The sequence below is a fragment of the Pholcus phalangioides genome, unplaced genomic scaffold (assembly GCF_987345545.1).
Source record: "Pholcus phalangioides strain wild (caught in Gottingen) unplaced genomic scaffold, Ppha-v1.0 ptg000021l_1, whole genome shotgun sequence".
Lineage (NCBI taxonomy): Eukaryota > Metazoa > Arthropoda > Arachnida > Araneae > Pholcidae > Pholcus > Pholcus phalangioides.
The window spans coordinates 4677370-4702551 of NW_028301614.1; the positions used below are offsets into that span (position 1 = coordinate 4677370).

General features: G+C 37.8%; 1 protein-coding gene across 1 annotated transcript; it reads left to right on the forward strand.

Annotated features, from left to right (window-relative positions):
* The first annotated feature begins 1922 nt into the window (after positions 1-1922).
* On the forward strand, positions 1923-11631 carry LOC149070525 (acetoacetyl-CoA synthetase-like). The gene is made up of 4 exons (XM_089249091.1): positions 1923-1941; positions 3917-3975; positions 9594-9793; positions 11458-11631. Exons 3-4 carry the CDS (start codon positions 9656-9658, stop codon positions 11623-11625), a joined length of 306 nt encoding a protein of 101 aa, XP_089105217.1. The 5' UTR covers positions 1923-1941; positions 3917-3975; positions 9594-9655; the 3' UTR covers positions 11626-11631.
* Positions 11632-25182: the final 13551 nt, after the last annotated feature.

Sequence of the window (25182 nt, forward strand, 5' to 3'; positions counted from 1 at the left end):
GCATTGATGTTCAATAAACAAGTAAGAATTTTGTGGAATCTCTTTGTTTGTCAGCCACATAAAAACACACTTTGAAACATTTAATTTGGCCCTATTTACTAAATTCTAGTATTCCACTTCTTCCATCAGCTCCTGGAGGTTGCTAAGAGCCTTAGAAGCTATCCTGTCTGTGCATATCATGAGGACATCGTTAGCATATAAAGATAAAATTCCTTTAGGCACCTGCGGATAATCATTCATAAAAATATTGTGTAATATAGGTTCTAAGTTTGATCCTTGATTGATTCCCGCCTTAATGCACTTTTTGGAAGAACATGCTTCTCCTATTTTGACCTGAAATGTCAATGAAAGTAAGTATGATCGCAAAAATTTGATGATTATCGAGGGATAACCTCTGTTGATCATCTTCAGTAAGAGCTTCTCGTGCCAAATGCAATCGAATGCCTTGTTATAATCTAAAAAAGCTCCTACTGCATAGTCTTTGTAGTTTTTAGCTTCTTGAAGACACTCCACAACCCTCACGAGTTGATTTGTTGTGCCGTGACCTCTTTTAAAACCAAACTGCTCGGCTCTGGCTAGATTGTGATCTTCTATAAATTTAATCAATCTTGCTGCAAATACCCTTTCGAATAATTTAGACAGATGTGGAAGAAGAGCGATGGGTCTGTATGAATTGCAGTACTCTTTTGGTTTACCTTGCTTCGGTATAACCTTTATAATTGCAGTCTTCCAGTAATCTGGAAAGTAAACTTTATCAAGAAGTCCATTGAAAAAGTTAACAATTGAGATGATCATGTTTGGGGTAAGCATTTTTATTGCCTCTGAAGTTAAGCCATCAAATCCTGCTGCCTTCTTGGGTTTAATTTTTTTGATTATTTCCTCTAGCTCCTTGACGTTTGTGTGATATAAGATACTGGAATTATGTACTGGAATATCGTTGAAATATCTTTGCACTTCCTCATTCACGTCATTTACGAGCCCCTGTGGTGTATTGTTATTGGGGAAAATTGATTTTCGAAAGTTCTTGCAAATTCGTTTGCTTTTGCTTGGTCTTCATATAATAGTTCATGCTGACTATTATAAATTGGTGGTAAAATTTGCGGGTTTTCAAATTTGCCAATTCCTTAAATTTTTAAACCCCCCGATATGGGATACCCTGACATTGACACTGCATGCCATATATCAATATTGTTCCGGATAATTTTCCACAAGACTTCGAGGTTGCAAAACAAGAAGCGGTTCGATGGACAAACACAGATTTATTTACAGAACAGCAATTTGCACGTATTTACAGGCTAATCAGAGAGCTAACAACTTTCTCGCAAAGTTTAAACACAACTGACTGAATCTCCTTGTACCTCTCTGAACCTCTCTCAGTCTCTCTGAGTCTGCCATCTTGTGAGCGCCACGGTATTTATAACCCGGATAGAAACTTCGAGAAAAAGAACATTCCACACAATTCTATTTCACATTTCCTAGTCGGCGGCGCTACCGTATGGAGGGGCGGGACTTTCTAGATTTTTCTCTACACGTCCTGCCAGTCTCCGCCAATCGGACGTTCTCGCTCATAACCGAAACCGGTATCATCGATATTGCTGAATAGATATTTCTATCGAACAAATCGCGCCATCTATCATCGAAAGTTCGTAACAATATGGAACAGATGCAGTATGGTCCGCCACGACTTTGGCGACTTTTCTCTCGCGATAAGTCGCCAAGACCGTCATAATGCTTCTCTGGGTTGCTGTATTTTTTAACACTTTTCCGGTTTCGTTGGGTGATACTAGATGGCGCTAGCTTCAACAAACAGGATTTTTTTCTTTTGTTCACCGCGTTTTTTCAAAAATTCTAAGCAGCCGTTGTTCCATTTCCAGCGCGTCTCTCTCTCATTATTATTCCTCCCTTCTGTAGCTCTAGTTATTTGGATTATCTACTGCTCAGGTTGTATCATACCATTTTATTATTTCGTTGTATTTATTAGTTATTCATCCATTGCCATGCCTTCTGTTTTATCGGTTTATTATTTAAAATGAACCTACAGAATTTTTCATGCCCGGATCCGTTTATTTAAAAAAAAGGGTCCGGGTTTTAGTTTTAATGCATAGAATATTTATTTATTTATTCAACATGCCCGGATCCGTTTATTTAAAAAAAAGGGTCCGGGTTTTAGTTTTAATGCATGGAATATTTATGCCCGGAATTCCTTATGCCCCGATCTTTTTATTATTAAAAAAATGGGCCAGGTGTAATTTTTTTTTAACTGATATTTTTTTATATTTTTATGCTTGGTGGTTTCTATTATGTTTTGCACGCTTTTTTTTCGGCGTCCGTAGTGTCTGACGGCCTTGGCGACTCTTCGTCGGGCCATCAGACATGTGTGGCGCCAAATAATCGCCAAGTGGCGGACCATACGACAGCTGTTCCAAAGGAATCATTATCATTGGCAGAAGGTATTTACTTCCATAATTATTTTACAATGGTATGTGAGAGAAACACTTTACGTTAATGAGGGTTTTTGAAATTGAGCGAATTAGAGTGCATAAAAATATTTATTTTATTATAAGAATGCAAGCCCTGAATATCTACTAAGAAAAATAATATATATACAGCTGGCATGTCGATACTGTAATGATAAAATGTATGTATTTAGCAGGTTAAAAGTTGGAAAATTCTTTATTTGAAACAAATCCGCAGTTTTCTGTCCATTGGCAGCAAAGTGGTGGTCGGTTGAAGTTGGTTTTTTTGCTGTTTTCCAACTTCTTTCCAGGAGTAAATGTGAACTGTTCTTCTATTTGAAAAATTCTTCCCGCAGAGAGAACGCGGATCTTCAACGCGATGCTTGCATAACATGAAAATACGGGCATTCGTTATTTTCACTTAAATATTTTCACAAAGTACGGAAGAAAGCTGGCAGCACCAGTATTACACGAAGGAAGCATAACGTTGACAACATATGTATAAATGCGTTCCAGCCACGTATATACCCACACACACGACGTTCCTCTATGTCAGTGGTTCTCAACCGGTGCTCCGCGGGGGGTCTCCGCGGCCGATCCGTGCAAAAAAAATGTGGGCGAATAATTAGCAAAATAAAGAAAATGTAGAATCAAAATAGAAAAAACTGAAAATTACACACATGGAAGTAAAACACAAACGACGTCTATAGACAGCGACGCATGTTTAGGGCCATTCAAATATTACGTAAGCAGATTTTCAGCCATTTCTGACCCCCCCCCCCCCCTTGTCAGCAAAATTCAGCAAAACACTGACCCCCCCTCTTCCCCTGTCAGCAGCTTAGGATATTTCATATCTTCAAAAAGGGGTGGTTGATGACTTATAAGCAACCTTAAACACCCCCCCCCTCCCCTCCTTGTCATCAGATCCAGCAAATCCGACTTTTGCTGGCAGCACCAGTATTACTCGAAGGAAGCATAGTGTTGACAACATATAAATGCGTTCCAGCCACGTATATACACACACACACGACGTTCCTCTAAGTCAGCGGTTCTAAACTGGTGCTCCACAGAGCCCTTGGGGGTCCTTTTGCACTCTCCAGGGGCTCCGCGGCCGATTGACGAAAATAAAAAAATAGTAAATTAAAAATAATAATAATTATAAATATTTTTAAATGGTAAAAATAAATCAGTAACTTTGATGAATAATTCAGAAATGGGCCTAACACACACACGTGTGTGCGTGTGTGGCTCCGCCGTATAATCTTTTTACTAAAAAGGGCTCCGCGAGTCAAAAAAGGTTGAGAACCTCTGCTCTATGTAATCAAAATTTTTTAGGAATTTTTCTGAGGGATGTTCACGATAGTGCATGTACGGATTAGTTTTTTTGTTAGTGTTTGAAAATATGCTTTCATTCATTTTAACAAGAACGATGTTTGAATTTTACCATTTCTAATTTTTAGTGATGAAGTCATTAAACAGTTCTGTAAAAGATTCAACTCTGAAGTTATCTACTGGGCGAGTAAGTACCAAACATCTAACAAAAAAAGGGGGCATTATTATACTGTCTTTAGTTGTTTGAAACATACAATAACGGAAACACATAAGTGAAACGCTTAAGATGCTATAATTGAATCACATTAATAATAGAAATTAGTTAGTGTGAGAAAGTATATCTGTGCTTCGAACTTGGTAAGGGAAAGAGTGCCTCTGCCCCCCCCCCCCCCGCCGCTTTCTAAAATTACTTTTATCCTGAAGATTTTGATTTAGTTAAGCTGCTGAGTTTTATAACCGGTGAATCAAAAAACATAAAATTAAAAATATATATTCCAAAACTTCGATATAAAGTAATATACTCTCTATACAAATGAATTGTAAAGAACAATATCTATCTATATAAAATTGATTTTCTGTGTGTGTGTGTGTATGCTCTCTATATAAATCGACAATTTTAGATCGATCGTCACCAAATTGCGCATATATACCAAATGGGACCCGACTTGAACGATAGGCTACTTTAAAATTTCGCCAGAACTGGGCAAATGCCCCAAATGGGCAAAAAAACTGTCGGCCAACAATGGTTTTTGGGCCTCAACAATCACTTTCCGAACGTTTACTTTGGTTACCGTGATTCCCTATGAATGCGTTTCAGACGTGTATATGCCTTCACAATGGTATGTCACTTCTCTAATCCTGTTACTGTATGTATAATAGTTTGCCTTTGTAATGGTTTGTCACTTTTTCAATCCTCCCAGTAATGAGACTTTTTTAATACATGCCATAATCATCATCAGCATCACTTTGAGGGTCAGGAAAAGGATGATCTCCATTAAAATCCGTGTTAAAATTGCCGATTTTACTGTGGAAATGCGAAAATTTAGTAGGGGGGTTTCCACTACATCAATAATTTTAAAAATTGTATTGAATTGTCGATTTTTGAAACATTGAGTTCGCTTAGAGATATACGAAGCTCAGGAGATCAAATATGAAGTGATTAGCCGGACCTACTTTTGAGTTGGATATCCATGCATGTATTTTCTTTTAATATTCAACTGCGTAAATTCATGTGGGTTAGGATATTTTAAAATTAATTATGGGCCCGTAAAAAGTACATCGAAAAAATTCCACAGCTTTAATTAAGCATTTTTTGAAGCAGAAACAGGCAGAGATAGGTAACTTGAAGTTAAGTTCGGGGGGAGGGTGAGGATGAGTCGCGCAGGAAGTCGCCATATTGGTGAACTTGGACACGGTTTGCATGTCCCTCAAAGAAAGGGGGAGATATCACGTGATCCAAAAAAGCCTTATTGAAGAAAACCCGGGTAACGCCGGGTATTATAGCTAGTGCAAATGAATTGTAAAGTGCAATATACTCTATACAAATGAATTGTAATGTGCAATGTACTCTATACCAGTGTTTCCCAACCGGTGTGCCCGACACCATAGGGTGCAGTGATATTAGCTAAGGGGTGCCGTGAGATAATATGGTTATCCACTTAAATTTCTAAAATAAATTAAGTCGAATTACTAAATTAAGTCGAAAATAAATTAAGTCGAATTACTCTCATGCGTGACAGACTTATCGGATAAGTCGCCATATGGTGGCAGTGTCAGCAACGTAAGCTTTGGCCTGAGTTAGGTCTGGCTGTCCATGTACGGCACTGCTCAGCGCACACGATCTTTAAGGGAAGAGGGGATTCGTTGGCTTTCTACCAAGTTTAATGGTCTAGGGTACTCACCCGGTAAGTGAGTGGACGTGGGTTCGATTCCCCGCAAGGGGGGGTGTAACGTGATAGGCCTCCTCGTGGTGCACTCTGGGTAACGCCAAATCTATCACACGTCATAGTCTTCGCTTATTTGTGCTCATATACTTCACCTTCAATAGCCCAAATTACATGTTTATTTCTACACATCTTGCAGTACATGTCTTGTGTCTCATTTTGTCCTGTACATGTTTTTGTCTTTTGTGTCCAACCCCTCATTGTGGGCCCCGCTCAGGCGGAGAGGGGTCCTCCCAGATGGGGCATTGCTTCTAGCGCCCTATCTGGGATGCTGTCTACCTGCGTGTTTGCCGTGCGTGGAAACCTGTAAGGCTGGAGATGGGGATCCTGGTTAGCCTGATGCGCTAGCTTTGGCCTCGGATTCAGCCGAAACGGGAGGTTTGGATTAGCCCCGTCCAGGTCAATCGGCTCTGGTCGCCTCGGTGGCTGAAGGGGTTACACTACTGGGCAAGTAGAGGGGCCGGGCCTGACGGACGTCGTTGAGGTTTGTTGGTGCTGCTTCACGACGATCTTGGATCTTGAACGCGTCTGCTCGCCTGCTTTGGTGGTGTATAGCTCTCAACTAATCTGGCGTTGCTACTAACCTTCATTGGTTATGTGTGCGCGTCCTCTCGTAGGGCTCCATAGTGGGCATGGTGGGTGAGAGTGGAACAGTACCCATTTAAAATGGGAAAAAATCAAAATGCACCAAAACGTCAAAGAACTGCTTCAAACCAAACACATGTCACTGTCACTGCTGCTACAAATTCATCAACTGTTTCATTTTTCTTTCTGCACTCTTCGGATACCGAGAAACAACTGGCCAAAGTATCACCATTTCTAATGGACAAAGCTCTCTATGGCACAGTAGGTACCTTAAAATCAGTGAAGGCTCTTCGTTCAGGAGACCTGCTGATTGAAACTAACACACCTAAACAAGCCGAACTCATTCAAAAGCTCACATCTCTCGGAGACATTGGAATAACAGTGAAAATTCATCCCACGCTGAATTATTCACGTGGTGTCATTTCGGATACTAACTTGATTAACATGAATGAAGAAGAACTAACACAAGAGCTGGCGTCTCAAGGCGTAACATCTGCCAAACATATTATGAGCCGCAAAGATGGCAATCCAGCTCTAACACGTAATATAATCCCCACATTCTCATCACCAACGTTACCGAAAGATATCAAAATTGGTTATTATAACCTCAAAATCCATAACATTCCTAACCCTGTTCGATGCTTCAACTGCCAAAAATACGGTTACTCACGAACGGCGTGCCATAGTCAACCCACCTGCGCAAAGTGTGGTGAAAAGGACCACATTTGAGACAGCTGCACTAATTCACCACTCAAGTGCGTCAATTGCTGTGGCGACCACCCTGCATTTGACAGAAAGTGTCCGAATGGAATGAGGAAAAAGTGGTCCAGAAGATCAAGGTCCTTAATAATATCTCATATATCGAAGCACGCCGTCGTATAACCTGTAACCAAGCTCCAACAGGTAATAGATCATACTCTAATATGGTAACAAATCCATCGTCAGCTAATAAGACTAACAATGTCACCAAAGTAACCGTTACAACTCAGACTGAACCAATAGCTGACACATCAACTCAAACATCATCTAACCAACAGTGCAATAGTTGTGGCTGCTGTTGCTCCGCTGGATTTCGGAGGGAGTCCACTACCTCCGAAGAAGAGGCAGGAAAGGCAACAGCAAACACATTCAAAATATCTACTGGTAGTAAACCCAAGATCAATTCTGGAAATAAAACTAAAAAGAAACAATTAAAGATAGGATATTCAAGAAAAGCGATACAGAGAGCAATAAAACATCCCACCCTCAAAAATGTATCACTAATTGATGACAATTATTAGTGATACCGGTTCATGACGGTACAAGTCAATTGGTGACATGGATCTTGATAATCCATCAGAATCCGGTGGCACTCGCCGGAAACTAGACCGGAATAAATTTAAAGACCTTGAACCGTCTACTACTACTTAATTTATGGCCAACATAATTCAATGGAACATTCGTGGTCTTAGATCCAATTACGAAGATCTCAAGGATTTGATCAATCGATATCATCCTGTTTGCGTGGCACTCCAGGAAACTTTTACGAAGTCCTCGGAGACATGGAACATCAGGCGACATTCCCGTATTGATTACGATGACGGGAGTAGAGCTTGCCCCGGTGTTGCTCTGCTGGTTCCACATCACGTGTCGTCGCGCGTTCTAACGTTGCGCACGAACCTGCAAGCCATCGCGGTGGAAATCTCTACAGGCCTAAGAGTTACCATCTGTTCCATTTATTTGCAGCCAAATGACACCATCTTACAGAGAGATCTAGAAGATCTGATCGATCAATTACCACCACCATTTTTTCTTCTTGGAGACTTCAATGCTCATAACATGATATGGGGTTCTAACAGCAACACACCTCGTGGGGAAATGGTTGAACGGTTGTTAGACGACATGGACCTCGCCATCATGAATGATGGCAGTTTCACTCATTTCCATGCCCCAAACAATAGTTTTACTGCAATAGATCTATCGTTATGTTCACCCACACTCTTGCCCAACTGGTCCTGGCGTTTGGTGAAGTAGTAGTAGAACTAACCGAAAGGAGGAAGTTCTGCTTGCCCGGTTAAGCATAGGACACAGTCGCATCACACAATCATATCTTTTACTACGAGAGAGTCAACCGCAGTGCCCTCATTGTCAAAGTCCATTTACCATTGCTCATGCTTTTATTTGTTCACATCATCGTCATCATTTTACGACCGCTTTTGGTCAGAGTCATCTCTCACTTCGTGACATTTTATCTGACCATTGCGATGCATCTTACATTTTTAAATTCATCAAAGCCATTGGCTTATTTGACAAATTATAGTTTACAATTTATGCATTTTCTACGTATCATGCATAGTTTTATTTTCTGAACTAAACAAGAATAAGTTTATCTTGTTTTGGCGCATTTTGGCCTTATTGGCCCTTGCACCATTAAACCCAAAATCCAATCCAATCCCCGCAAGGCCAATTTTCTTTCTTAGTTTTATCTTCGCATCAGCCAGCTGCCGGAATCTACGAAGTAATAACAGAGAGTGACACCACACACACACACCTTCGAATAACCTGATAAAAACTCATTTGTCAACACCTATCAAGATTGCAACAGACATGTACTTTCCATATTTTTCCACTGAGAATTTCACTGGGTTGTCTCACAATTTGAGATTTCGCAGAAAGTGCGGAAGAAATAGATTTCACACACACACACTGCTTGTAAACGAAGTGAATTTATTGATCTTTGCGCCGATTCCACACTCAAAGGTAAGTAGGTACGTTCACTAAGAGTGAGGCGTCGGTGGCTGCTTTTTGGCTTGGAGGAGCACCCTAATCTAATGATGAAAGCAATTAATGCACTTTTACCCGTTTCAACACATTCAATTTCATAGCGGTTGATTTGATTTTATTAACCGGTAATTATACCAGCGACGTGTACTGTATCCGGGGTCAATTGAATTGCATCGATGTGTAGATTCTATTTTTTGTTAAAATTTTGATTTCTTTCCAGGCTGAGCCAGTGATGTCCTTGAAATAATATTCTCGTAATCATTGAAGAAATATTTTGTTATTAGCCAGTAAAATGTTCTGCTCTTTACATGAAATTGTAACAATTAAGATCCGGTTGATGGGAATTTTGAAGCTGGATGTTATTACTCTTGTATTATTTCACGCTCACCGCTGTATTCGTACTTCTCACCAAATTTTTTGTGTTTATGAGAATTTTGATACGAGGGATTCTCAAAAACATCGCGTAAAATATACTTCGATGGAAATTAAATATACGCAATCGTTTTCTTTTCAGTCCACACAATTGAAGAGATATCGGACAGCATATGCGTCCAGCAGGTCAACAACAAGGGAGACATGAGAGCCGTGCTGTTCGTCAAAGCCAGGGATGGAAATTTCAACCAACAGCTCGTGAACAAAATACACGAGCATATCAACCAGGAATTGACTGTTTTACATGTTCCCGAAGTTATCCTGCCTATCACTGATATTCCGGTAAGCTCTCAAAAATTAGTAAATACAGCAAAACCCCTCTTTGCGACCACAAGCGGGACATAAAAATATTTCGTAAAACAGGCGTGACCATGAAAACAGAGGGTTCTTATAAGTTATAGGAAAGCCTCTTCTGTTGAATAAAATCAATTTTAATAACATTTCATTCCGCGGTGACTGCCAGCGGAAGTGTGTTTTTCTCGCCAAGCGAGATCAAATCGTGCCAAACATCGACGGCTTGGCGGGCCGTCAACAAAAGCCTCTTGCGGAATAAAATCAATTTTAATAACTTAAGTTGGAGCATTTTTGCACTTCGGCAATCTATTAACGCTAGTGGCTCGATAGTGAGTCCAGGTATCTTAATAGAGGTGGTGTCACCTCATGGGATTTTTTCTGCAAAATCAAACGGTTGCCAAAATCTGTAATCGCCAAATTCCGAATGTCACTTCGATGAACGCCGAATTCAGCGATGTATTGCAAAGAAAAGGCTAAATTTCTCCTGAACAAGATCACTGATATGGTTTATTGTAGCCTCTTCCGAAAACGGTGCAGTGGAAAAGTTTTTGGTAAATTTGGCCATTGTAGCTAGAAAGAAGAGTATTTGGGCTGAATTGGCGGTTATAGATTTCGTCGACTATTCGATTTTACACTTCGCCAATGTTTTAGCACTAGTAGCTCACCATTAAATCCAGTTATTCTGACAGAAATAGTGTCACATTATAAGATTTTTTTCTGATCTTTTTAAATATATTCAGTTTGCATATGTCTTTCAGGAACTTCACAAATTTAAATCTTTCAGATTTTATACGTTTTCGTTCTATCCACCATAACTAGAAAATGGTTCAGGATAGTACAGAGTTGCTACAGTGTTTAAGCTCCACTTGGGCTCGTCTAGCATATATTTTCTTTTGTCAGATCAGTCAAAATTCACCCTGCACCAACACGAAGTACTGCATTAACGTTGTGATTTTACGAAAGTTGTTGTGATTTTACGAAACCAAGTTGTTTTTAACCCGTGAGTTCTAATGAAATAAATGAAGAAAAATTATGTTTAAAAGCTCACACGGGAGCGGTTCTAACTGTAAATTAACAGGCTGTTATTGTTCTGTATATTGTTCGAGGCTAAATAATAATGAGATTGTTGGAACAATGGCTCTCAAATTCAAATTTTTTCATATTCTAATTTTATTCATAAATACAGAAAATACAGATCAATATAAGCATAATAAATTATTGATAAGAAGCCGAGACACATGGCTCCTACCTAGCAATCACATTTTTTTGGAATTTTAGACATTAGTTGTAAGGATGGTCACAATTTGGAATTAATGTACTCAACTACTGTATTTCTAAAGTTATTTTCCTCATCAAGTTAACAAAAAACTGTGTAAACTAATATTTTTTAAACCTTTAAGCGGCAATTAGAAATCCCACTCAAAGTGTCATATCTTTTTTAATGAAGCAGGTTTTCTTCCGATTTTCTGCAGGTGCAAACTAAGGGGTATAGGGGAAAAATTTTCCATTGAGAAATTGACTCTACATAATATCTACTTGTCAATGATAAAATAAGATGCTTTTATGGAGACGAGATATCTCGCCATTGCCGCTTAAAGGATTAAATATCAGAAATAAAAAAATGACATTTTAATTTAAATTATATTTTCCAGTACAATCTGAACGGCAAGAAAATGGAACGACTCGTCAAACAGATCATCAGCTCAAATACCGTCCCAGAAGTAAACAACGTTAAGAACCCAGATTGTCTCCAGGCTTATTGCAATATTCCGTTGCTATTGAACTACGACGACAGCAGCAAGTTGTCGCTGAATTACTAGCGAACACATTTCACTCAAGATTCTGAAAATTCAACTAAATTTTATTTTGGATTCATCAAGTGCTATTGTGGATTGGAAACCAAGAAAAGAAAGGAATGTTTTTTTTCCATAATATCTACTGCTCAGAAAATGATACATAATGCTGCACATATAAGTTTTGGAAAGGATTGTACGCAAAAAAAAAAAAAACGTTACGCGTATTTTGCATCAAGTTTATGAAAATTTTATCTCGAGAGTGAGGTACCGAATATTTACGATGTTAAGTGAAACCAAGATGCTGAAGCTTGTAATTTATTGCTATTATTTGTCCATATTTGTGTAAAAATAAATGTATTTTATTCAAGGAAACCATAACGTTTTTTTGTGTCATTAAGTTATACAAGGTGTCGCAAACAGCCGTTGCCTCTGTGCCGTTGACTTTAAGATGGTGTAAAATGATTTAAGGACACAATCAAAAAACCGCTATATGTTGAGAATTTGTGCTTGTAGGTGAATGAATATTTTAGAGTGACAACTACAAATGGAACTAAACATTTTCCACTAAAATTAATTTCGATGAGTGCTGCACATTCTTTTAGAAAAAAGTTTTTGAAGTTATAGTAAAGGTCAAAACCTGAAAAAAGTATAAAAACATGCGTGGTTTTTTTTTTCTGACGTTGAAGAAAGAAATTAAATTTCTTAATTAATTGAAAATACAAATTTCGTATTTTTCTGATGTTTGCGTAACATCCAAAATTGTTTCGATCAGTCGTGCACTGTAAGATCAATTTTATTTTTCTGAAAGTGCGAAGATGGCAAAAAAAAAACCATTTATTGCACGCACACACACACACATTGAAAAGGCGAAATACTTTTTCCTCAAAGAAACTTCGATGCCTGGTCATGATTGTGACTGCTAGTAAAAGTTTCATAAATGGGCCCGTGAATTATAGACTAAAAAGGTTGCGCGAAAAATCTTTTTCCTCCATCAGAAAAAGACGAATATATTCAGTTTTTGCGGGAAAAAAATTTTCTGGTATAATCCAGAAAGAATAAAACTTGCTTTGTACACGTCGAACTGTGGCTAGTGTGATATCAAAAAAATCAAATGTCTAGTATGCAAAACCTAAATGAAAACTCCCCTTTATAACACAGTGCAGGTAAAAGCGACGTAAATTGGCCAAACAGCATGCATATCAAGGTTCCTAGTGGAATGAGGGGCGTTTTCATTGATGCAATTTATATGGACTCGATGGTTTTAAATATTACTGTTCTATGAATGGCAGAGCCATATCTTGGGAATATAGGCATATAAAAACAGTTTTTACAAGAACTGTCATGTAATAAAACAGTTTTTGGCAGAATTTATATTTTCTGTGGCACCTGTCATAACTTTTAGACAGTTATTGTTTCAACATTATAATGCTGTTTGTGCATGTTTTAAAGTATAATAGGTATTAGTTGGAAACCAATTCAGTGGAAACCCTCGAGCGATGATTGAGAAGTACATTTCTTAGTCTTATACAGCACTTTGTGGCACTTTGGCTCACGAAACGGTTAGAAAATGGTACGCAGAACCAAAAACAAACCCAAAAAAATCCCATGATGCTATTGCTTTGATCAAAGAAGCCTGGGAGACGATTACGCAATTCAAGTCTTGAGCCACGTTTGTTTTTACGAGAGTTGGAATTACCTTGTATTTGGGACTTGGGACTTCTATTTCCCGTATTTCTGTCGATGAAATATGGTCAACCTGATGCTTATCCACTCCAGGTTTTCAGTTGCTCTGAACAAATTCTATAAAAAAAATTTGTAAAAATGTTTTTTCTTCGCAGGTTATTTTTACTTGGTTTCGGCGATAATTGGGAATTTTGCTGACGATAAGGAACTTTTGCCGTAAATACGACTTTTATAAATCATCTGACGATACTGGATGCATTCCCAAAAAGTTGCCTAACGAAATGCTTTAAACGCTCATATCTCAGTAAGTATCAGGACTAACAGTGTATCAGAGAATTTTTTATCGTTGCGGGTAGATTTCATTATGACAAATCTGATGATACCACTCTGTTTTAAATATATAAATAAATACCTCTTCATGTCTGGGCACCAGGCTCGTAGCGCGCTTTAGTAATGGATTGGTTTTGCGTTTCATACGTCGAGAGGATCATGATGCAAATAAATAACAGTGGTGTCGTCTGATAGGGATTTTTGAAACAAACCCAATGATATTTTAGTTTTCATACCTTTTATGTTATTGGCACCAGACCCGCAGCCCATATTCGTAACGAAACTGTTTTATGCTATATTTGATAGTTCCTCAACGCAAATAAACGACATTCGTAACTATTGCAAAAATCAAATTCGATGATACCAATTTCATTATGTCAGTACCTACCACGCTATTGAAAACACAAAGAACGTATTCACGTCAAAACTTGCGGCCGTGTCTATGACACACAGCCCAATTTTTCTTTCCTTTTCACATTTGGCACTATCTCGTATTATGGAAAATCCAAATTCTTCATATTTTCCTGGAAGAATTATGGTCAGTGCAAAGATGACTTTTAGAGGAAATGATGATTAAAGACAATATATTATTTTTAAATTTAATACTATATGCCATACTCTGTACATCTTTGAAATGTTTTCATAAATGATGGTTTGAGAAATGTAGAGTCTTTACGAAATGACGCAAGTTTTCCCCGACATGTGTCGCTTCTTGGGTGCACGAATCATCATTCAGATCCAATTTTCTTTATTGTCCCTTTCGTTCCGTCAAGCACATATATGTAACCTATTAGTGTGGAATAAACGTAAATTCGATTCAAAATTGCGAAAACACTCTTAATTGTCAAAATTATTCTAAAAAAAAAGTAATAGCCATTTATTGATAAAAAAAATAAAATGGTTGAGTTCATTCTATTCTTGTACAGTCCCTAAAAAATGACAACTTTCTAATAAAAATTTGCCAACACTGTAATATAAGTTGCCATAACATATAGTAATTTTTTGTATTTAATACCTCCTTAAATTGCATTTAAAAATATGAATTTTTTTTTTTTTGCAAATGTCTTTCCGAAGCAAGTTAGTTTCAAAGATCAAAGTTAGTTTATTTTTTTTAAGTACGTCGCTTGAACGAATTTTAAGGTTTTAATTTTTGAATGTCATCCGTATACCCAGTGTGCAAACCCAGTTCACACACGTTCTGTGTAGTCTAGTGGTTAAGATATCTCACTCTTATCCTGACGACCTGGAATGACCAACCACGCTACTTCTGTACGTGACAAATGACATGTGATGGAAAAAGTGTGTTTTTCAAGTCAACTGTTGCGGAAATAGCTGCTGTGCAAACAATTTGGAACAGCCTGTGTATAGCTCTCCTCATCTACAATAAGCATTACACGTAATGGCTAAAAGCTCCACGCAAAAATATTTAAAGATTTAGGGGGAAAAGATACGATACTATCAGAAATAAACCAACCCTATATTATATAGCTCATCTTCAAGTGGCATTTCCGGTCATGTGGAATGCCATCGAATTAATATGTTGTAGGAAAATAGTTCATTGTGATTGTCTCTATCTTCCCCTCCAAGTTAGGCCTCTTTCACACGAGCACTAAACGCCCGCATCTTCAGTTTGAAAAATTCGTGCATAAAAACTATTTTTTTTCACAATTTTCGTAATTATTTTGCTCCATCACCCCTAATTCAGTGCTCATAGGCAGCCTAGAGCCATTCTTTGGCTCGATCTTTACAAGTAGTTTGATATGAGAAAAATTATCTTAAAATATTTTCAAAAGATTTTGAAAAAAAAAAATCTAAGATCTATCTTTTTGGAAAATATGAAAGATAAAATTCCAAAAACATCCAATGATGTTCCAAAAAAAAAAATTCAGGAGATATCAAAGACTGCAAAGTGGAAAAAGGGGGGGGGGGAGTGGAGACTTTCAAAATGTCTGTGCTTTAGAAATATTCACATGAAAATTCTGTCTTAAACCCGGATTACACTATAAAAATTTTATAATAATTCTTTTACAAATGCGTCCAATAAGCCGATCGTTTGCATTTGCTCGAATGTAACCGATAAATTTATTAGTTGCTTTTTTCATGTTTTATAAAATAACTTTCGTAAACCTTTTAGAGTGAAATCCCATCCTTAGTTTAGTCACTTCTGAATTATGAAATTTCAATTTTTTTTTTAGTTTATAGACTCGATATCGAGTAAAATATACTTGTAGGTATCGGGGTGGGGCACCAAAACTAATCAAGTGCTTAGGGCCTTCAAACGTCTTAATCCGGCACTGAGTGAACGTCGTACGTGGATAACGTTGTTTAATAAAATTATTTTTTTTAAAGTTAAAAAGATTAAAAATTTAAAATATAAATATTTAAAATAATTTTAATATTTAAAAAGAAAATAAAAATAAATTTTTTAAATTCAATTTTAAAGTTTTTAAATTATGTAGTCAATTAAGTATTCGTAGTGAACAGAGCGGCTTATAATTTTGGTCCCATCAGCGGCCGTTGTTGACAAGTTTTATTGTATAAAATTGTGAAGTATGGACAAAAAGCAGTTAAAGTTGCTATATCTCCTTCATCTCAGAAGGAAACGGAGGGATAGACGTATGTGGGTGCATCCTATTGTGTTGAACAGGGACCTTCATATGGTGTTTTCAAGGGTATTTATGGCAAGTAGTTAAAAAAATTCCGTGCAAAATCATCTTTAAAAAGTAGCCAAAGATGTGGAATAGCATCGTGTGAATAGCTCCGGATAACCCAATGTGTAAAACTTGTATGTGCGGATGCGGAGCCCGCACTTAGGTTTTGACACATGCGGACGACTTCCGGACCCTCATGAACACTTCGAAGGTGCGGGCGAATTAAGCCTCGTCTGAAAGGCCCCATATATACCAATTGTTAAAACTTCTTCCGGACCGCGTCCGCATCCCCTCTTTGTGAAAGGGCCAGAAGTCCCGAATTAGCGAAATTTCATCCTCCGGAATATTGTTCTTTCCTGGGGGAAAAACGGGATCAGAATGTGGCTTGGTTGAGGGTGCTTCTTCGATTCTTACGAAGCTTGCGTTGACAGTCGACCCGTGAATGGATGAGCGCTCTTTTTCCGGCTCTTTGTATGAGCTGTTCCAACTTTTCAGCCATTCGTTTTTTGAATCCCGATTTTTTTAGAACAATTGGAGGGATGATTTCGTTACGGTCCAGGGTCTCTTTCATTACAGTGTGGTGTCTTTCGTTGATGAAAGTTCTGTATGTTTCGGCTGTGTTACGAAGGGCTTTTTGTCTTGCCAGCATAGGTGGAAATAGACGTGGAAGTCTGGGGGGGGGGCATGGTCATTATGGCTGGGGGGCACGATGATGATGTCAATTAATATATACATTAGATCAGTCGACTCCAAATTTGGCGCTGGGGGGGGGGGGGGCGTATGTACGCTTGCCAGTTGACAAATTTGTGAGTCTGTCCTTTCGCGCAAATGGAGAGGTAGAAATTTTAAATATCTGGCCTTGGCGAAGAGCTGGTGAAGCAAGGTATCTTGTGGTAAGAAATGGCAAAGTTGCTGCTTTGTCACTTCTTGGGTGAGCCGAAGCGTAAAAGGTGTATATGTGTCGTTGTAGATCTCTACATAGTCAGCTGCTACCTCAGCTGGCTCGTTGGTTTCGAACTCCGGGTCGGCAAAATGTTCTGCAAGCCAGTTCCAGTTTTTACGGCTGTGGCATCTCGTGAAACCAGCACACCGGAAGTTTTTTTAGCGGTAGTGTCACCATTCTGAAAGAGAGGAAGTACGTTAATTTTCTATTAAGGTCCAACTGAGTACAGACCGTGCTATTAAGTTCCAGGGATGTCTGAACATTGAAAGCACAAGCGATAAGATGTGCGCCCGTCCCCTACGAAAGCTGGGGATTGTGTGACAAAAATGTGTTGTGTGTGTGGTCTCTTCTCCACTGAGCTATAAGGTTTACTTATAGCTCAGTGCTCTTGTTTGGCACATGGCGAGCTTGGCGGTCTGACAGTTTGTTTCAAACTTAATTTGTGATTTGGAGTCATTCAAGTATTACGTCAGCATCGATGTGGGGGGGGGGGGGTTCCGATTTTCAGACTTTTGATGACAGGGGGGGAGGGGGGTTTGGATGATGCTTACGTCATCAACCACCGTTATGAAGATATGAAATATTATTAATGCCATCTTACTCTGTGCACCAAAAACGGGAAAAATCGTTAGCTAGTTTGTGGGCACCTGAACTAGCATTCTACCTAATAATAAATCCCTCACAGAGCCATTTCAGCGATCTCTAAATGTTTCACGGATCCTTCAAGTGCTCAGGAAATGTGCCCGGGCTGGTGAAGTGCTATGGAAATGTTTCCGGGCTGATTAAGCGCTCTGGAACTGTGCAACGCATCACTCAAGTGATCCGTAATTATGCCACGGATCACTTAAATTATCTGGGAATGTTCCGCGGGTAACTTGAGTGATGTACAACCACACTGGGCGGGGGGGGACGGGGACGGTGCTCTAAAATTGTGTCACATGTCACTCAAGGGATCTCTAAATGTGCCACGGATGGCTTAAGTGTTCTGGAACTTTGTAACGAGTTACTTAAGTGATCATTGAATGTGCTAAAGGGGCTTACTTCAGTGATCTGAAAATGTGCCGCGGGTCACTTAAATGCTCTGAAATTGAGCCACGGGTCATTTAAGCGATCTGCAAATGTGCCGCTTAGTTCATTTTTACAAAATAAGGTTTGAGGAGGGCATGCCGCATGAGATAACCCCCCCCCCCTCCGGGGCCATATTCGGTTCGCGAACCAAGGGTCTTTATGCAATTTATCATTATATGGCTTAGAGGGTGGGTCGCCAATATGCGTTAGGATTCAGAGGGGCAGCGCTGATGACGAAATTTTGCTGGGGAGGGGCGGTCAAAAACTGCTGAAAATTTGCTTACGTATTAATTGAACGGCCCCTCACATTATGCGCGCATCTATGCCGTACGAATATAAAAATGCTTTATCAATGCGAAATTAACATAAATAATTTGTGCAGCGGTCCTAACTGATATCTTTCAACATTCAAAATCATCGTTTATGCAAATTGCGAAAATTTATATTCTTCTTCAAATATTATACTCTAATCTAAAAGATAGATGGCAGCAGCAGTATCCGTTCTTTATCCGAACAAGAAGTTGTCACCAACTGTCCTCTAAAAGGTCCGCCATTACTAGATTCAAAAACTGAAAAAGGACACATGTGCGCATAGTTAGTAACGTCATTTTCTCTAATTCCGCAATAGATGGCGCCACTATTCAAACTGAACTTGTTTTAATATCAAAAATTGGTTTTATGTGCATCAATGATAATGTGACCATATTTTTCCGAGGGGAATACAGGACATTCGGTTCGCCAATACGGGAAAATACGGGACAGCGCCAAACTGCCGCCAAATTACGGCTAAATCACCAATTATGACACAAATTTTTCTAAAATACCAGAAACAGTGGTTTTTAATCCCCCAAGACTTTCAAAATGTCTTTTGTGGCGATTCGGAGAATTCAGAATATTTTGTTCCTCGTAAATCTCGATTCAAATGTATTGTTTCGATCTTTCACTCAACTTTCTCTCCCTGAGAGAGAGAAGTGCAGGAAAAAAAGACTGCTAGCAAAACATTTTCTGATGAAAATAATGAATTCAAGTAAACTTCGTTGAAAATACGGGAAAAACCGGGACATTTTTGCAAAAAAGTCGGGACGGCTAGAAAAACAGAAAAAACCAGGACTGTCCCGGAAAATACGGGACGTATGGTCACCCTAATCAATGAGAGAAAGGAATAGCGAAGTGTTATGTCCTTTTTTCGTTTGTTGGGTCACTCTGCTTAAGGGATCGCAATTTTTGCTTTCTCGAGAGTGACCCGTTAACGACATTTGATTGTATTCCTTCAACTTATGTGCACTCGCGATAATTTTAACTTCACTGATCGTTAAAATCCTAATCTATCGTCATTCTTAGACAGTGGCATGCGACAAATTACTCAATACACGATCATTTTTAAGACATGCGAGACAATATAAAGCCATCGATTCCCCGATAAGTGAACGGTGTCGAAATGGTGTTTGTTAGACCGTAAATACTTTTAAAAACAAATTTTAAGTTGAGATTTGTTTAATAAATTAAAAACTTATTTTTTCTTAATGAGGAAAAATCATCCCGGGAGTTCACGATAGATGGCGGTAATATGCGACATTCGAATGATTGTGTAAATCAGGCCACTGGCATACAATGAAGAATGCGAGTGCATCCATCTAGTTTATTGACGGCCTCATTTTTGCATAAATCTCCTTCAAATATTGCATGCCAGCTCCATCTACTATCAGATACTTTTAGAAATATTTTTCTCCTTGAAATAATAAAAATAATTTTTTTCTCCCATTGGTGCAAACTGTAATTGTTTCAAATAATTGCTTTTAATTTTTAAACTTTCATGAACATTTTACTCACCATTGTAATACAACAAAAAATGTGTCGTTATATCTGAGTTGGTTGCTTTTCATCGACGTTATAAACACGCTCATTATTTTATTCTCTGTGCTCGGACAGGCAATTACTAACGTTACAGCCGAGGTGTTGTTCTTACTGAGTTTGACTTTATTGGCATATCTCCCGTATTTTCGCTTCAATTCCCGATGTTACTTGATAATTAAAAATCAAGATCGAAAAAGTGCTAATTGTAACTCATAGTGACTTCTGAAGCCATTCTCCTGTTTTTCGTGCTTTTATTATTATAATTATTATTGTCGTGGAAATTTAAAAAAAGGGATAGGAAATAATTGGAAAATATATAGAAAAAATAGTAAAAATAGAAAGTCCACGCAAATGAAAATCTGGAAAAACCGACCACAACAGCGGTTCTCAACGGGTGCTCCACCGTGTGCACTACCCAGGAGCACCGCGGCCGCTCGAGAAAAAAAGTAAATTTGAAAAAAAAAAAATTTTAACTTACACAAATAAATCAGTAACTTTGATGAATAAATAAAGAATAGGCGAATGGGGGCTACACCACACATAGAAGTTATATACAGTAAAATTTCGACTATAATCGTTACTCGTTAATCGTCAGTTTCTGTTATCCGCCATCGTCTAAAAAAATACGGAAAACCAGTCCCAGGTTTTAAGGTCCAAAAAAGGTCTGCTACAGTCTGTGCAAATGCCACCGGCAATCATAGATTATCTCTCCTTGTAATTGGTAAATCCAAAAAAACACGTACTTACAAAAATTGAAATATGAACGCATTGCCTATGAACTATCATGCCCAAAAAAAAAATGCTTGAATGGACCAAAGTTTTTCCAGAATTTTTCCCTCCACAACTTTTTCTTGCGTCAAGTTAGAGCTCATATGGTCGAAAAGCAATTGCCGCAGGAAGCACTGCTGTTAGACAATGCCCGGCACAGTCCGTTCTTGAACTAAAAAGTAATGATGGCAAAATAGCATATTCTTCTTTCTCCCAGCGCGAATACAACTCCCCTTATCCAGCCTATGGACCATAATTGAAAATATGAAGTGACGTTACAGCAGGGTTTGTAAAAAAAACACCCAGTTTTTAAAAAAAAAATCAAAAACCCGGTTTTTTTTGTTTAAAATAGCATTAACATCAAAAACAATAACATTTCTGAAAAATCATTCAAACTTATAATATAATTAATTAAAATAAAATGTTTATTAATGTAATTAATACAAATACAACGCCACAACAGGCAAAATGCCCAACGAGGTGGCTGAGAAATACATGGATGTCATATATTTCAAAAATACAGCAACCCAATTAAAAATGCAATTAATAAAAATTATAAACAATATATGCACGTGATAAAATATTATCGCAAGTAATTATCGCAAGTAATTATCGCAAGTAATTATCGCAAGTAATTATCGCAAAGTAATTAACACAATTCCCATATTAATCAATCTATAAATATTTCTTTCATTGCAAGAAAAACCAACTTTTCAATTTAATTATTCTTCTTGCCTAATGAATTACTTTGTGCTTGAAAATTCTTAATGTTATTATTAACCACATAATTTAAAACTGTTTTCTCCAGTTACTTTCTGTATACTTAGTTAGGAAGCTATTTCCAAAAACTGTGATAAAAATTAGGTGATTATAATGTATTTAATGAAGCATAAATAATGCTGATTAACTAGCGATGATTTACGATATACAGAGTGGTTATAACCACAGTTCTGATTTAAAACACTGTACAGGAAGAGCCATGTTCAGAATGACTTGAAAATTTACATGAATATTCCTGAAGCAATGGAATTTTATATGGTGAACAGGAAAAAAATAGTTAAAAATGGAAAATTAACGACACTGTATTCATTGAACACAAAATTTGTTTGCAGAATGGGAACGATGGCCACATTCAGAGCAAAATGATAACTTAATTAGCATTGGACGATTCCATAATTCATGGAAACATTACAGAAATGAAGTAATTAAACAAACAACTACAACTTACTCAAGAAATGTTAAATATATTGTCTACCGTAAAAAATAGCAATGAGGTGAAAGCAATAAAATGCTTGTTCAACAGATCGGACTATGTCGTGGATATGCTAGCAATCCAACCTCTGTTCATAAAATTTTGAAGTACCCCCCCCCCCCCCCCAGAGCCAAAAGTTGCAAGAGTTAAGGTCAGGTAAACTGACGGCCGGACAGGTATCGTGCCGTCCTGTTATTGTCAAAATGGTTCTTTAGCAACTACTGCTTTGCTGGTATTGCGATGTGCATCTTCATAAATGTTGTGCTATACACACACTGATGCTGTCGAACTGTCGAAATGATGTGATTGCACAAAATAGATTATACTGATGGCCAAGTAAAGCATCATCTACTTGCACATTTTGCACTACTTGCACTTTTTTTTCTTTTCTTTTGCCAAAGAAATTTCCATTGCTTATGGAGTACCCATGCAAATTTTCAAGTTATTCTGACCAGTAGCACTTATTGTGTAGTTTTGGAATCAAAACTTTAATTACAATCTCCCTTTTCGTATAGCTGATTATTTTCCATAAAGCTGTTACTACTATACAGTAGAACCTTGATTAAAACCTTGATTAACTGGGCTTAATGGTGAAAGTAAAAAAAAACCACTATTGAATATTAAGACTGGGTGATATACAGTATGAGATGTGCTACGTCTTATGGGAAAGAAAATGAAAATATCTGTGAGGTAATATAAATACCGATACACTTGCATTTGTGTCCTTGAGGGGCAGCTGGTGCTTTTATTGAATTTGACCACCTGTTCCTAGCATGATGGTGTCACTACTGTTGCTGCTTCTTTGTGAAGAAAAAAAAAAAAAAACAACCCTGTGTGTGACATAATATACCACTACATCAAGATGTGTAATGCAATCCTTATTAATTTATGAATTTGCTAAAGCATCAGAATGTGTAGCCAATAGTTAGAAAATCTGGCAAGAATGAGAAATTTTGGCTTCTATTTATAACTTTTTAAGCAACAAAGATACTTAATATAAAAAAAATAATATTCAGGTCACTTTTATGAGATTTTTTTTTGAAAAAAACCACTCGTATCATCTTACACCGTTTAAAGATATACCATCAGAATATACCCCAATGATAAAAAATGTGGTAAGAATAAAATATATCGGCTAATAATGAACTAATATGATATTTTTCAAGGGAAAAAAGTATATTTAGGTCACTTTTTATGGGGCCGTTCAAGTACATATTAAGTCAGCAATTTTTCAGCCATTTTTGACCCCCCCCCCTTGTCAGCAAAATTTCGTCGGCACTGCCCCTTAACCTCCTATAACATATTGGTGGGGTCAGAGACTGTACGCGGTGAGGGGGTACATAAGGGGGAAGTGGCCCAAACGATCAGAAAATAATTTTTTAAATGCAAAAAAAAATATTTTAAAAAAATCAAAATTTCAAAACAGAATACCTTTATATGTTATTATAATCAATTTCTGTTACTTTCAATGCTATTCCAAGGCTAAGTTATTTGAATAATTGTGAGGTGTTAATATAAGTGCATTCGATGAATACGAAAAGGATTTGCTGATTTAGACTGGATTAGCATATGCCATTTTTTAAATGTAAAGTTCTCACTTGAATCTTTTGTGTTGCTGAGTTATACTGTGAATTTTAATAATATACACTACAATTTTTTTTTTTGAATTTATGTGATATACTGATTTTTTACTAAAATATGTAATCTTCTAATTCCTAACTCATGATAACATGTGTATTGTAGTGCGTATAAAATATATGTTAATGTCTAATACTATAAATTATAGTGCATAAATTGACTCAAATCTAACTTTTATCACAGTTTTCTTCGATCTCGTGGAATATTGGGTGTTTGACGAACTGATTTGCTTTTGTATATTTCAGCTGACCCGATATGTATAGGGTTTTTCTTGTTGATTTTGTTGGAAGATCAAATGATTGTCGGACTCATATGATGATGATATGTGAATGTATATCTACAGTGTGATAATTACAATGTAAAATGTAATACTTGAGTGAAGTAATTATTATAAACCACAGAGACACTAAATTGCTGCTCGCGAGTTGTTAATGGTTGCTCCCCGGGGTAAGATGTAAAGTTGATTTTTTTTGTGGGGAAAATAAATGCTCACTTCGGGGAACCCCGTATGGCGAACTATGTTTGCGGGGCTGGGGGTTAGTATCTCTTAAAAGACAGGAAAGGACCTCAGCATTTTTTCAAGCAACCCGTAGCAGAATCGGAAACTCCAGCCACAAACATGCCTGTGTCTCTAGGTATTTCTTTTGGTTACTCATACGCTTGCGTACACTTTTGGTTACTCACATGCTTGCGTACACTTTTGGTTACTCACATGTTTGCGTGCACTTTTGGTTACTCACATGCTTGCGTACACTTTTGGTTACTCACATGCTTGCGCACACTTTTGGTTACTCGCATGCTCTCACACGCTCTCTTAATTACTCTCATGCTCACACACACTCAAGGTCACCCTATTGCTCACTCACGCTCTAGGTCACACTTTCGGTCATTCACATGCTTGGACTGGCTTTGCGTTACTCTTTTAGTCATTAACATGCTCGCACACGCTCTAGGTTATTTCACTCTTTCTGTCATTAACATGCTCGCATACGCTCTAGGTTATTTCACTCTTTCTATCATTAACATGTTCGCATACGCTCTAGGTTATTTCACTCTTTCTGTCATTAACATGCTCGCATACGCTCTAGGTTATTTCACTCTTTCTGTCATTAACATGCTCGCATACGCTCTAGGTTATTTCACTCTCTCTGTCATTCACATGGTTACTCACGCTCTAGGTTATTTCACTCTCTCTGTCATTCACATGGTTACTCACGCTCTATGTTATTTCACTCTCTCTGTCATTCACATGGTTACTCACGCTCAAGGCCACTCTTTTGCTCACGCACGTGCGTGCGCACTCTTTTGTTTACTCACATGCTTGCAAACTATCTGCGTCACTCACTGACCAAATCTCTCCTTCTCTGGAACAGTGGTTATAAAATTTTGTCGCC